Source organism: Myotis daubentonii, chromosome 15 (genome assembly GCF_963259705.1).
Source record: "Myotis daubentonii chromosome 15, mMyoDau2.1, whole genome shotgun sequence".
NCBI classification, from domain to species: domain Eukaryota; kingdom Metazoa; phylum Chordata; class Mammalia; order Chiroptera; family Vespertilionidae; genus Myotis; species Myotis daubentonii.
The window spans coordinates 21,733,912-21,748,426 of NC_081854.1; the positions used below are offsets into that span (position 1 = coordinate 21,733,912).

Here is a 14,515-nt window from a genome sequence, read left to right on the forward strand (position 1 = left end):
GTGTGTGACAGGGGGCGGGGCCACAACCCCCTGATCGGCCCTGCTCTGTGTGTGACAGGGTGTGGTGCCCCAATTCCCCCCTCCCCCACGGGCCCTGCTCTGTGTGTGACGGGGTAGAGCCATAACCTCCCCATTGGCCCTGCCCTGAGTGTGAGAGTGGCGGCGCCCCAAACCCCTGATCCGCCCTGCTGTGTGTGCCAGGGGGCGGTGCCCCAACTCCCCTATCGGCCCTGCTCTGTGCGTGACAAGGGGGAGCTCCCCAACCCTCTGATCGACCCTGCTCTGTGCGTGACAGGGTACAGAGCCCCAACCCCCTGATGGGCCCTGCTCTGTGAGTGACAGGGGGCAGTGCCCCAACCCCCTGATTGGCCCTGCTCTGTGCGAGACAGGGGGTGGTGCCGCAACCTCCCCATCGACCCTGCCTTGAGTGTGACAGGGGGCGGTGCCCCAACCCCTGAATCGGCCCTACCCTGAGCGTGACTGAAGGTGGCATTGCAACCTCCTGATCCATCCTGCTCTGTGCATGACAGGGGGGGCGCCCCAACTCCCCAATCAGCCCTGCTCTGAGCCCGACCAGGGGCTGCACCTAGGGATTGGGCCTGCCCTCTGCCACCCAGGAGCAGGCCTAAGCCAGCAGGTCGTTATCTCCTGAGGGGTCCGAGACTACGAGAGGGCACAGGCCGGGCTGAGGGACCCCTCCGCCCCCCCCTCCCCCCGAGTGCACAAATTTTTGTGCACCGGGCCTCTAGTGATGTTATAAATATCCAAATGGCCCTTGGCAGAAAAAGTCCCCCCCGCCCCCATTTAAAGGATGAGGCTGAGTCAAGTCTTTCCTTTTTCTCTCTTCATGACTTTGCCCATCTCTGTTTCTCTCTCTCTCTCTCTCTTTCTCTCTCTCCCTCTCTCCTTTCTCTCTGATCCCTATGCCTCTCCCCATCCCCACATCCAATTCCTCTCTTAGTATGCCTTTCTCAGTCTCTCTCTCTCTCTCTCTCTCTCTCTCTCTCTCTCTCTCTCTCTTCCCCCTCCCTTCCTTCACTCTCAACCTCCCCCAGCTGACTCTCACTTCCTGGGAAGGTCTGGATGAAGGCCCCACCCCAGCATAGAGAGAGTGGGAAAATGCCCTCCCGGATGGGCAGGGTGATTCAGGACCTTGGAGAGTCCTCCAACACTCCCCCCTCCCCCACTGGCAATCCCAGCCCCAGGTGCCACAGTGGATGGGTTCATTAAGGCAGCCCCTGGGGCTCCAACAGGTAGTTCCCTTGTCCAGACCCCTAGGCACATGGCCCAGCCACAACCTCCTCACCGCTGCCATGGTTGCTCTCGTGGAGTATGGTATAGTTGCCTGTAAAATAGTAGACGAGCTGGTTCTGCCGAATAAAAAGGGTGCTCTCTGTGGCGATGGCATCGTAGATGGTGGCGGTGAAGTTACCCTGGGGGCAGTAGAAGGAGCCTACCCAGCAACTGTCAATGCTCAACTGCAGAGGAGTAGAGCCAGTGGTGAGCAGGGGGCCTTTGCCTCGGCCCCCACATCCTGCCTTGAGGGGAGGGTCCTGCTCTGACAACTGTTCCAGATGAACACATGCAGCTGCCTGCCCATTCTGCAGCAGAACCTTCGTGGCCAAACTTCTTCAACATGGACAAGGGAAGGAGGCGACCAGGCAGGAGCCTGGAGCTTTGTGTGTTCCCTAAGTTCGAACAGCACACAGAACATGCAGTGGCCCCTGAGTGTTGTACCCACGCAGACCCAAAAGATCCAATGCTTGGCCCAGGGCACATACTTAATAATCCTGTTCTAACTTGGAACACAATTGACTGTCAGGCTGACACTATCCGAACTTACTGACTGATCACTAACACCGGCAATATCCCCAACAGTGGGAAAGCGCCAGCAATGCAGGGTGCTTGCATATAAGATTGAATCTAAATTTAATCAAGCTTTTAGACTGGCAATATGTTGTGTTATAGACTAATTGTGTTCCCACCCCTAATTTATATGTTCAATCCCTAACCTCTCATGTGACTGTACTGTTTTTGGAGATAGGACCTTTAAGGAGATAATTAAGGTACAATGAGGTCATACGGTGGGGCCCTAATCCTATTAGACTGGTGTTCTTATAAGAGGAGGAAGGCACACCAGGGAACTCTCTCCACTCATGCACACAGAGAAAAGACCAGGTGAGGACCCTTTCTGCAAACCATGGTGAGAGGTCTCACCAGAAACTAAATCTGCTGGCACCTTGATCTTGGACTTCTAGCCTCCAGAACTGTGAGAACATAGCTTCTGTTGTTTAAGCCACCTAGTCTGTGACACCTTATTATGGCAGCCTGAGCCAACAAATACACAGGGTCAGAGGAACAAGTGAATTGATTCTATGAAGAAGCAAGCAGCCAAATTCTATAGGATAAAAAGGCCTGGTTTATTAAATTGCCTGAGAAAAGGGGGCTGGTAGCAGACAGGGTTGGGGAGCAGACTTATAGGTGAGAAGGGCTTTAAGAGACTTAACAACCAAGCAGTGTATTGATCCTGATTCAAACAAAGAAACTTTAAAAGACATTTTTAGATAATTGGGGAAAATTGACTCTATTTCCCAGCCTCCCTTGCAGTTGTGTTAGATAGGAAAGGGTCTCAAGATCTGGTTCTTGCTATTCTTGCTAAATGTTAAAATGTAGCACAGTATTTGGCAGACTAGCTGTATACAGGATGAGCTTGACAAGAACCTAACCAGATAAGTGTAGCCAACTGCTAAGAAGAAATCGACATATAATTGACCAAATCATGTGTAAGCAATGGCTAAGCCTCCCTTCAGGGAGACAGAGCCTTGGATTCGTACCCTTTACGTGATGCAAGTAAATAAAACCGCCTTGCTACAACCACGTCTTGTTCTTTAATAGAACATGTCAAGCAGAAAACCCCTTGAGTTAGTTAACAGTTAGGCACAGCCAACTGACTAATTCCTCACTAAAGTAATGTAAGTGGAAGTGAAATTTGCTTAAAAGAAAAATGCTTGCTCTCTGCTTCTGCTCTTTCCCTTTCCCATTGGCTGGAATCTGGACAGGAGCAGGACCCATCTTTCATCATACAAATGAGATCAGCACCTGGGGCCCAGGGGATGGTGAAAAGGAACTATTTAAGCCAGGGGTCCTCAAACTACGGCCCGCGGGCCACATGCAAATACAAATATTGTATTTGTTCCCATTTTGTTTTTTTACTTCAAAATAAGATATGTGCAGTGTGCATAGGAATTTGTTCATAGTTTTTTTTTCAACTATAGTCTGGCCCTCCAATGGTCTGAGGGACAGTGAACTGGCCCCCTGTTTAAAAAGTTTGAGGACCCCTGATTTAAGCTATTCCCTTTCTGTCAGGGTCTCTTTGTAACAGCATCTAAACCTGACCAACACATTGATGAATCCCAGGGGCAGTCTGGGAGTAGTGAGGAAGAAGGAAAGAAGAAGAGACAGCAACATGGGAGAAATCCCCATGATTAGAGAATGAGAATAAATGGGCATTTATTTTGGAGTGACAGAAATTTTTTAGAACTGGATAGAGATGGTGGTTGCACAATATGAATGTACTAAATGCCATTAAATTGTTCACTTTGAAGTGGTTAATTTTATGATTTCACTATGATAAAAATTTTAAAATCCTCCTATATAATGAAGGGGTAATATGCAAATTGACCATCACTCCAACACACAAGATAGCCACTCCACGTGGACACAAGATGGTCAGCAGGGGAGGGCAGTTAGGGGGGACCCAGGCCTGCAGAGGAGGGCAGTTGGGGGTGACCAGGCCTGCAGGGGAGGGCAGTTAGGTGTGACAGGGCTGGCAGGGGAGGGAAGTTGGGAGTGACTGGGCCTGCAGTGGGAGGGCAGTTAGGGGTGACCAGGCTGGCAAGGGAGGGCAGTTAGGGGTGACAAGGCCTGCAGAGGAGAATAGTTAGGGGTGACCAGGCCAGCAGGGGAGGTAAGTTAGGGGCAATCAGGCCAACAGGGGAGCAGTTAGGCATCAATCAGGCTGGCAGGGGAGTGGTTAGGGGTTATCAGGCTGGCAGGCAGGTGAGCAGTTGGGAGCCAGCAGTCCTGGATTGTGAGAGGGGTCCCAGATTGGAGAGGGTTCAGGCTGGGCTGAGGGACACAACCCCTCACTCCATGCATGAATTTCGTGCACCAGGCCTCTAGTATATAATAAAAGCCTAATATGCAAATCGACCGAATGGCGAAACGACTGGTGGCTATGACATGCACTGACCACCATAGGGCAGATGCTCAATGCAGGAGCTGCCCCCTGGTGGTCAGTGTGCTCCCACAGGGGAAGCGCTGCTCAGTCAGAAGCTGCGCTCACGGCTGGCGAGTGCAGCGGTGGTGGCGGCAGCGCTAAGGAGCAGAGAGCAGGCAGGTGGTAAGGAGTAAGGGTCCTGGGGAGCGGGCCTAAGCCAGCAGTTGGAGTTGGACATGGGAGACACCCCCTCATGCACTGGGGCCCTAGTACAATTATAAGGGTGTCTGAAGTTAAAATTGAACTCTTCATTCCTGTGAGGTAAACCTCCTTCTTTGCCCTCCAAATCTCTTCAGCAGAATCCCTATCAACTACATATCCCCTGGGCGTGTCTTTGGAGCAGGAGTGAGAAAACAGCAATGTCTGGAAAGACTTGGCCCAGATGGGAGAAAGCTGACAGAGGACAGGGAGGTGGTCTATAAATTGAACAAATTCAGTAAAGCAGGAATTTAGAGCCAGAATGTCAATCTACATGGGCTTCTCAGACATCAAGGGTGGGGCTTTCAGCTTGATGGAAAGAGGTTGAGACAACCTTTTGGGGTTGCTATGGAACACAGTTGTTATCTTGGCCACTATTAACAACCAGCATCTTCTCCCTCAACTTGTGGTAAAGCTACCCTGATTTCACTCTGGGGAACCATTCTTTCTCTGCCTCTTGTCTCAACTGCTTTCCTCATAAAGATGGAGATCATGACCTGTGCTAAGCCAGCTGGCATATTCCATCATTTTGGGACACATGACTCAAACTGGACCAATCAGGATCAAGGAGATACATTTCAGGATTTTTGAAAGGCTATTTAGGAAAGTGATGCTCCTGTTCCCCACCCTGGGCGTTGGATTCTGAGCCACGTGGAGGACAGAGCTAATCCAGAAGAAATGGAGCAGAAGTCCTCGTTTGAAGTCCTGTGTCAAGCCAGGCCTGAAGCCTCCTCTGTGCTGGCTTTGCAGTTAGGTGCACCTACTAAATCCATTCCTCTGCTTAAACCAAACTGGGTTGGAACTCTGCCTACAGCAGTACCAGCTCAAATGTGTTTCTCATTCACACCGAAAGAATCTTGCTTCAGACACTCTTTCCCCATTCTGGGAGTAATATAGGCACCCAAAGCTGAATCAAAAACCCTTGGGGCCAGATGTATATTGTGGTTCAGAATTTTCAGTGTTTAGAAGATAGTATGGCACATATATAGCATTCATATGTAAACCACTGGGGCCTGGGGTAGCACTCCATAAGCAAACATCTTACAATTTCTGCAGGGCATCATCTGAATATTAAGACTACATGGGATGCAAAAAGACTAAGTAGCCTTTGTTAGCTCAGGTCAGAGTTTCTTGACAATTGAATTTAGAGCCCTAAATTTGTGAAAATACCATTTTCAAAGCTTTTAGGTTTTCAGAATTACAAATGGTGGACCTACAAATAATAATAGCTCATTGGTGTCCAGCTAATGTTAACGGATATCATCCTCAAACTGATTCTATAAGGTAAATATAATTCCCATTTTACAGAAGGGAAATCTGAGGCCGGAGTGGGTGAGGTGACTTGCCCAAGGTCACACGCCTAGGAGGTAGCAGAACCAGGATTTGAACCTAGGTTGTCTGGCTGCAGAGTCATATGTCCTTCTTTCATGCTATCTGCCTCTAATGGGGATGGTAATGTCTTTGGGGACCCCCTCCATAGCCCAAGGCTGCAACCCACTTGAGGGGCTGAGGGCCAGTACCCTTCCAGAGGCCCCAGCCCACTGCCTCCCTTGCACCTCTCACCTCCACAAGAAAAAAGTCCGTAAAGCTGGTGTCAGTCAGCAGAACTGACTTCTCCTCAGGAATTCCACCCAGGATGAGCACAGGTGTCTGGCCCACAGTATACCACAGGGGCCTCGATGGGGAATTCACAAAGTACCGGGGTATCAGATTGAAGAGCTGCGGGGGGAAGGGGCAGGAAGGCTGTTCAACATCCCCCACCCTCCTATGGCTTCATCGAACTTAGGATAAATGCCAAAGTCTTCTCCCTAACCAAAGGCCCCACACAATCCCCCCACCCCCCTGCCAACACACACCTCACTGACCTCATCCCCCTTACTCTCCCCCTAGCTCACTCTTTCCCAGATACATGGGCCTCCTGCTTCTCAGACTGCCCAGCACATTCCCACTTCAGAGCCTGTGCACTGGCTGTTCCCTCTGTATACAATGCTCTTCCCCTAGGATCCACATGATTCCCTCCTCTTCTCCTTCAAGGCTTTATTCAAATGTCAGCCTTCTCAATTCTGCCTTTCTTTCTTTCTTTTTTTTTTTCCATTAATCTTCACCAGAGGACATTTTTCCATTGATTTTTAGAGAGAGTGGAAGGGAAGGAGGGAAGAGGGAGGGAGGAAGGGAGAGTGGGAGAGAGAGAGAGAGAGAGAGAGAGAGAGAGAGAGAGAGAGAGAGAAATATCAATGTGTGAGAGAGACATCAATTGGAATTGGTTGCCTCCTGCACATGCCCTGACCAGGACAGGGATAGAACCTGCAACCCAGGTACATGCCCTCGACCGGGAATCAAACCCAAGACCCTTTGGTGTACAGGCTGACACTCTACCACTGAGCCACACTGGTCAGGGCTCAATTCTACCTTTCTTGACCATTCCATCAAACACTGCAGTCCCCTCCTGCACAGACCCTATCCACTGCACTCTGTCTGAATTCTATCCAGAGCACTTTCCACCTTTTCACCTACCATAGAATTAATTGATTTCATGTTTACTGGTTTGCTATATGTCTCTCCCACTAGAATGTCAGCTCTAAGAGGTCAGGGACTTGGGTCTGTGTGTCCACTGTTTTGTTCGCAATGGGGATGCCTTGTGCTCAGTAAGTGCCTGCTGAATGACTGAATGAATGGACTCTGATTAAGAATATGCGTGCAGGAATCAGGCAGACACAGCTTCAGGTCTTGTTCCATATGTACATGCTGAGAGACTGCGCAAATGGTCCCATCCCTTTCAAGCCTCAGTTTTACCCTCTCTAAAATGGGTGTGTAAGAGTACCTTCCCTCACAGGGTCAGTGTTGAAGATGTAATGATTGTGCTTTAGTAGAACACTTCCCCTGGGGCCTGGCACAAAGTAAGTGCTCTAAGTCAGCAGTCGCCAACTGGTGGTCCGTGGGCCACTGGTGGTCCGAAAGGTTGGCAACCGCTGCTCTGAGTGGAGCGTGCCACTTGTGGGGGGAGTAATCAGAGCCCCGGCCCACTGCCTGTAACCCACAGCTTCTGTGCCCACTGTCCAGGCCCCTTACCTCATTTCCCACAGTGAACTGGAGTCTGTTGTCTTGCTGTCTCTTCAAGAAGCCATTGATGTTCACCAGAAACCTGGCAGCGGTGTGAAGCAGGCACAGGCAAGGGTTTGGGTTCAGGGACTCCTGCCATGGCTCACAGCCACCTCCCCAGCCTACTCCCTCCCATTGGTCTCCTCCTGGTTTCTTTGGGAATGTGGAGATAAGGAAGTCCCTCCCAGAATCCACCCCTACCCTGGGTGTGGGGAAGGGCACCTTTTATTGGGGATGAAGGGCCCAAGGCCATTGCTGCTGACATCCACACGCATGACCACACTGCCATTCTTGACGGGCATGGGTGTGTACCAGCTCAAATTACACATCTCCTCTGCACTGCACTGCTCTGCTGGTAAGCAGGGGGCACTGAGGCAGCTGGGATCTCCCTGCAACTTCCCCTGTCCTGCTCTACACCATGAACCCCACTGGGGCCTCTGTGTAGCCCCATCTAGGCCATGCAACCTGTTGAAACCTCCCCCCTCCCCTCCTCCAGGTCACAGATGTCACTGAGGGCCCCCAACAAACCCCACATTTCCACCAGGTCATGGACTCCTCTGATGCCCCCAACCTCCCCTTCCATGTCATGAACCCCTCTGAGGCCCCCAGAAATCCCCCTCCCCTCTAGGCACCCCGCAGGCCCACCTTTGCTGCGGAAAGGGGCTGCCTCCATCTGGATCTGCAGCTGTTCTAACTTCCAGCGATTGAAGTTAACTGGGGACTGGAAGATGACCAGCACCACAGGCTTCAGCCCCGTCAGGTGGCCCTTGCGGACCAGAGCCTCGGAGGACTGAGGGCGAGATGGCCCCACGGGTGTGTCTTTAAGATAAACTCTGGGCCCCCTGCCTGGACCCCACCTTTGATAACCTGTTTTCCTGGGCTGGGTAGGGAGAACAGAATCTCCACCAGGGGAAGGTCAGAAAACATGGTCTAGGTTTGGAGCTGGGATGGAGGACAGACCAAGCTAGGAAAGGGGTAGAGGGGCTAGAAACTGTGGAGGCAGTCAGGAGGTCTTCCTGGAGGAGGTGAGTCCAGGGCCACGGTCTTCAGATAGAATTTGAATGTAGGGAATACATAGAGAAGGGCAGCATGGGATAAGCAAAATCGTGATGGCAGGAATGAACCTGGCACCCAGAACTACTAATCCTAGGCCCACTCTTGAGGTTTCCACTTTCCCTCCAGAAATGAGACACTCTGCCACCCTCAATAGTCAAAAGATAGCGAGGTTTGGGGGCTGGGACCTGGGGTAAAGGTGGGATGGGACAGTAGACAGAAAAGACTCGGGAAGAGGGTCAGGGGGCAGCCAGAGACAACCTCCCAGAGATGCCAGAATCCTGGCTGGGCTGAGAAGGGCAGGCAGGGCTTAGGGTGGAGATGGAAGGAGGGAAGAAGGGTACTCCAAGGGTATGGGTCAAGCATATGCAAGAAGGCTGCACTCGGGCCAGAGTGGGCTTCGAGACCAGGTGAGACACTTAACGGGTCTAATCACCTCTGCACAAGCTTTCATCTCTGCGTGGATTACCCTTCATAAATTATTGCATGTATGTACTTACCGATTGCTCTGCTGATGGGCTGAATCCATAAGAAAAACCTGGCTGTGTTGTTTATCACTGTACCCCCACTCCATTGTAAAGGAGAATCTGACCCATAGTAAGTATTGCATGAACGAATCACGGTATTATTACCATACTTTTACAGGTAAGGAGAGATGGTTCATGGAGTAAAACTCTATGCCCAGGGTCATGCTCTAGAAACTTATTGCTAGCATTCACCGAACCCCTTCTGTGAACCAGACACTGTGCTGAGAGCTTCACACATAGTTAATCATTTTATGAAGTTGACACAATCATTACCTTACCCTTGTTAAGGATGAGGAAACTTTGATACAGAGAAGTTAAGTAACTTGCCTGAGATCACAGTTATTATGGTATAGGATCTGAACCCAGGCAGCCTGGCTCAAATTGCTAACAATCATGCTATTCTTCCTCCACGTAAATGTTAATCAGTGGCAGATTCAAACCCAAGTCTGCAGCCTCCAGAACTTCACTTCTGGACCACAACATTCCATTGTCTTCAAAAAGCTTACTTGAGCCCTAACCGGTTTGGCTCAGTGGATAGAGCGTCAGCCTGCGGACTGAAGGGTCCCAGGTTCGATTCCGGTCAAGGGCATGTACCTTGGTTGCGGGCACAACCCTGGTGGGGAGTGTGCAGGAAGCAGCTGATCGATGTTTCTCTCTCATCAATGTTTCTAATTCTCTCTCCCTCTCCGTCTCCCTCTCCCTTCCTCTCTGTAAAAAATCAATAAAATATATTTTTTAAAAAAAGCTTACTTGAGCCAAGTAAGAACAAAGTTTGAAGACTCAGACTTTCCATTTTGAAAACCTACTACAAAGCTATAGTAATCAAGACCATGTGATACCAGCATATGGATAGACATATAGAACAATGGAATAGAATTATACCCCAAAACAAACCCTTACATTTATGGTCAATTGATTTTTGACAAGGGTGCCAAGACATTTTACTGGGGTAAAGAATGATATTTTCAACAAATGGTACTGGGATAATTGGGTATTTACATGTCAAAGTTGGATTCTTTTTAAAAATATTTTATTTTATTTTTTAAAATAGATTTTTATTAATTTCAGAGAGGAAGGGAGCGGGAGAGAGAGATTGAAACATCAATGACGAGGGACTCATTGATGAGCTGCCTCCTGCACACCCCCTACTGGGTATCGAGCCCGCAACCCAGGCACGTGCCCTTGGCCTGAATTGAACCTGGAACCCTTCAGTCCACAGGCCAACACTCTATCCGCAAAGCCATACCAGCTAGGGCCAAAGTTGGTTTCTTACCTCACGCAACATACAAAAATTAATTCCAAATATTTTGAAGACCTAAATGTAAGAGTTAAAACTTAAAAACTCTTAGTAAAAACCATAGGAGTAAATCTTCATGACCTTTGGTTAGGCAAAGCCTTCTTAGACAACACCAAAAGCACAAGCAACAACAACAAAAAAGATAAATTGGACTTCATTGAAATTTAAAACTTTGTGCTATTTTATGGTATGTGAATTATATCTCAATAAACATAAAACTTTTGCGCTTCAAAGGACACCATCAAAAAAGTGAAAAGACAAACTCATAGAGAATAGACTGACAGCTGTCAGAGGAAGGGGGTTGGGTGGAAAAGGTGAAAGGATTAAGCAACAACAACAAATCTCACAGACACAAACAACAGCATGCTGATTACCAAGAGGGAAAGCTGGAGGTAGAAGAGAGTGTAAGGGGGGTAAATGGTGATGGAAGGAGACTTGACTTGGGGTGGTGAACACACAATACAATATAACTAATGTTATAGGATTGCACACCTAAAATCTATATAGTTTTATTAACCAATATCAACCCCAATAAATTAAATTAATAAAAAAAGAAAGTGAAAAAACAACCAATGGGCTGTGACAAAATATTTGCAAATCATACATCTGATAAGGAACTAGTATCAGAATATATTAAGAAATTATACAACACAACAATAAAAAGACAACTCAATTTTTAAATGAGCAAAAGATCTGAATGGACATTTCTCCAAAAGTAGATAAATGTCCAATGAGTACATGAAAAGATGCTCAAAATCATTAGTTATGAGGGAAATGCAAATCAAAACCACAATGAGATACCATTTCATACACACTAGGATGGCTATAATAAAAAAGGTGGACAGCCCTGACCGGTTTGGCTCAGTGGATAGAGCATGGGCCTGCGGACTCAAGGGTCCCAGGTTCAATTCCGGTCAAGGGCATGTGCCTTGGTTGCGGGCACATCCCCAGTAGGAGGTGTGCAGGAGGCAGCTGATCAATGTTTCTCTCTCATTGATGTTTCTAACTCTCTGTCCCTCTCCCTTCCTCTCTGTAAAAAGTCAATAAAATATATTTTTCTTAAAAAAAAAAAGGTGGACAAAGACAATTGAGGATGAAGAGAAACAGGAACCCTCATAGATAGGAATGTAAAGTAGTACAGCTGCTTTGGACAATAATCTGGCAGTTCCTCAGAAGTGAAAGGGAGTTAACATATAACCAAGCAATTCCATTCCTAAGTATATACGAAAGAATTGAAAACATGTTTACACAAAAATCTGTACACAAATGTTCATAGCAGCATTGTTCAGAACAGCCAAAAAAGTGGAAATAACCCAAATGTTTATAAATTAATGGATTAAAAAAATCTATACAGTTGAATATTATTCAGCCATAAAAAGGAAATACTGATAGATACTATAACATGGATGAGCCTTGAAAATGTAGCTTAGTGGTTAGAGCTTCAGCCCTAGGACTGAAAGGCCGTGGGTTCGATTCCCTGTCAAGGTTCACGTACCTGGGTTGCAGGTTAATCCGAGGCATATGTAGGTGTCAACTAATGGGTGTGTTTTTTTCACATGGATGTTCCCTCTCTATTCCTCTCTCTCTCCTCTCTTCCCTCTCTCCCTTCCACTCTCTCTAAAAATCAATGGAAAAAATATCCTGCAGTGAGGATTAACAAAAACAAACAAACATGCTAAGTGAAAGAAGCCAGACATAAAAGGCTACATATTATACTGCCTGCCTGAAATAAGCAAATTCATAGGGACAGAATGTAGATTAGTGGTCTCCAGGGTCTGGAGGGGTGGGGGTACAGGGTTTCTTTTTGAGGTAATGAAAATGTTCTAGAATTAGTGGTGATGGTTACACAAGTTTGTGAATACACTAAAATTATTGGCTTGTACATTTAAAATGATGAATTTTATGGCAGGTGAATTATATCTTAATTTTTAAAATATATTTTATTGATTTTTACAGAGAGAAAGGGAGAGGGATAGAGCGTCAGAAACATCGATGAGAGAGAAACATCGATCAGCTGTCTCCTGCACACCCCCTACTGGGGATGTGCCTGCAACCAAGGTACATGCCCTTGACCAGAATCGAACCCGGGGCCCTTCAGTCTGCAGGCCCATGCTCTATCCACTGAGCCAAACCAGTTAGGGCTATATCTTAACTTTTTAATGAAAAAAAAAAGAAAGGCTTACTTGAGCACTTACTATGTGCCTGGTGGAGCTCTGGCAATCGTTGTGAATCCTTAAGGGCTCCTAGGGTTTGGTGGTGCCACTACCATTAAAAAGTTAGGAAAGGGGAAACTGAGGTTCACACAGAATGAGCCCGCTTGAGCTGCAAACACTCACCTCTCCTTTGCAGGAGTAGTTGATCTTCAGGTAGTAAGGGAAGCCTAGGTATTTCTACAAGGAGAAGTTGGGCAAATGTCCAGAGCCCAATCGGATGCACCTCCAGGACCTCTCCCATTCACCTGACCCCAGTCCCCTCACCTCCTCCGGATCGATAGGCGCGTCCACCAGAAGACTAAACAAACTGTCCACTGTGTCCAGGGGTTCTTGCTCAAAGAAGCGGTCACTCCCATGGTTCTTGCCTACCGTCTCGAACTTGTTCAGGACAACCTGCCAGGTGCACTCCTGGTTATCCTCGACAGCCCACAGCCTCCACGGTGACAACAGCACCGCCATCAGTGACCACAGCACCCACAGGACTCGGAGTCTCTGCCACGAAGGGCCAGCAGGGTTCATCACGGGGCAGCGCGCAGGGTGGCTGGAACCTGGAGAACGCAGGAGTCAACACCCGCTAGCAAGACTGCGCTCCGGGGCCACCTTCTGAGATCCCACCTCTGTCCTTGCTTCGCCCAGCTCCTGCACTTGGCCCCCCACCTGCTCCGGGCCTCGCCTCTGCTAGGACTTCTGGCCCCCACGCTGCTCTTGCTCCTGGTCCCGCCCCTGCTCTTGCTCTGGGCTCCGCTTCTGCTCCAGACCTCGCCGATGCCCCAGGTCCTGCGTCTACTGGGAAGCGAGATCCCACCTCCGCTGTTTCTCCGGGTCCCGCCCCGACCGCCGCTCCTGGCCACGCCCCCGCTCCTGGTTTCGCTCCACCTCCTCATCGCTCCCCTCAACCTTGCACCATCCTTGTTTTTGCTCTGCACTTGCCCTGCACCCGGTCTCTGTTTCTCGCTTTGGCTGCGTCCCACCTATTTCCCACCCCACCCCCAGTCCTGCTACTCCCCCAGATCTCGCACCCGCACCTGCACCTCGCCTCACCCCCACTTACTGGCCCGCCTGCCCACTTCTTTTTGTATCGCCCCTTTCTCCTCGTTCGAATCTTGCCTGCTTACGGGATGCTGCACCTAGCCGCCCCGCTCCCGGTCTTGGACCTTCTCCACGCCCCGCCCCGCCCGCCCCTTTCCCTGTCCCCTCCCGTTTCTCACCCAGGGCTTGCTTCCCGATTTGCCTTTGCCCCCAGTTCCTCGACCTGCCCCTTATCAGCGATCTTTTCCCCCTGGACCTGGACCAGCTGCTCTTCCCGAGCCTACGCCTCGCCCCGTCCCTTCTTAGAGACTTTGCCTTTCGATCTCTCCTGGCCCTGCACCTATCTCCATTCAATGACGGGGCTATCACCTTTCCGTCTCACCCCCTCTGCTCACCACCCCTTTCCATGCTCTGGACTCAATGGGCTCCACGCCCGGCCTCTTCTCGCCCCGCCCCTACTCGGCTCGCTGCTGCTCGCCCTGCCCTTTCTCCGCATCGCCCCGCCTCCGCGCGGTGCCTCTGCTCTCCTCGCTCTCCTTGCCTCTCCCCCCTCTCCTCCCCCTTCGCCCGAATGGATGGCACCAGGCACCTCCCTTTTCTCCCCACCCCGAGGTACCAGTCACTTCGGTAAAACCGGCCAACCGTCACTGGGCCGCTCCAGCCCCGTTTGCTTTCGCCCGAACTTCCTCAACCGCCCTCCGCCTCGCGAGGCCCGGGCTGGGCTGTCTCCACGGCAACGCGCCGGTAACAGGCTGGCGGCCGGGACTGGCCAGCAGAGGGTGTTGGAGACAAAGGTTGTGATACCTACGCGTGCTTCTAC

At 49.7% G+C, this 14,515-nt stretch overlaps 1 protein-coding gene across 1 annotated transcript in view; it reads right to left on the bottom strand.

The window, feature by feature from the left end:
- CATSPERG (cation channel sperm associated auxiliary subunit gamma) overlaps positions 1-13,629 on the bottom strand; it is a 38,260-nt gene extending 24,631 nt beyond the window's left edge. Inside the window, exons 1-8 of the mRNA XM_059666666.1 lie at positions 13,502-13,629; positions 12,931-13,214; positions 12,790-12,843; positions 8,222-8,366; positions 7,799-7,925; positions 7,547-7,619; positions 6,041-6,196; positions 1,307-1,478 (exon numbers count right to left, since the gene is read on the bottom strand). Coding sequence (XP_059522649.1) covers positions 1,307-1,478; positions 6,041-6,196; positions 7,547-7,619; positions 7,799-7,925; positions 8,222-8,366; positions 12,790-12,843; positions 12,931-13,214; positions 13,502-13,550 — 1,060 coding nt within the window. The 5' untranslated portion in view covers positions 13,551-13,629. The remainder of the gene's footprint in view (positions 1-1,306; positions 1,479-6,040; positions 6,197-7,546; positions 7,620-7,798; positions 7,926-8,221; positions 8,367-12,789; positions 12,844-12,930; positions 13,215-13,501) is intronic.
- Between the last annotated feature and the right edge of the window lie 886 nt (positions 13,630-14,515).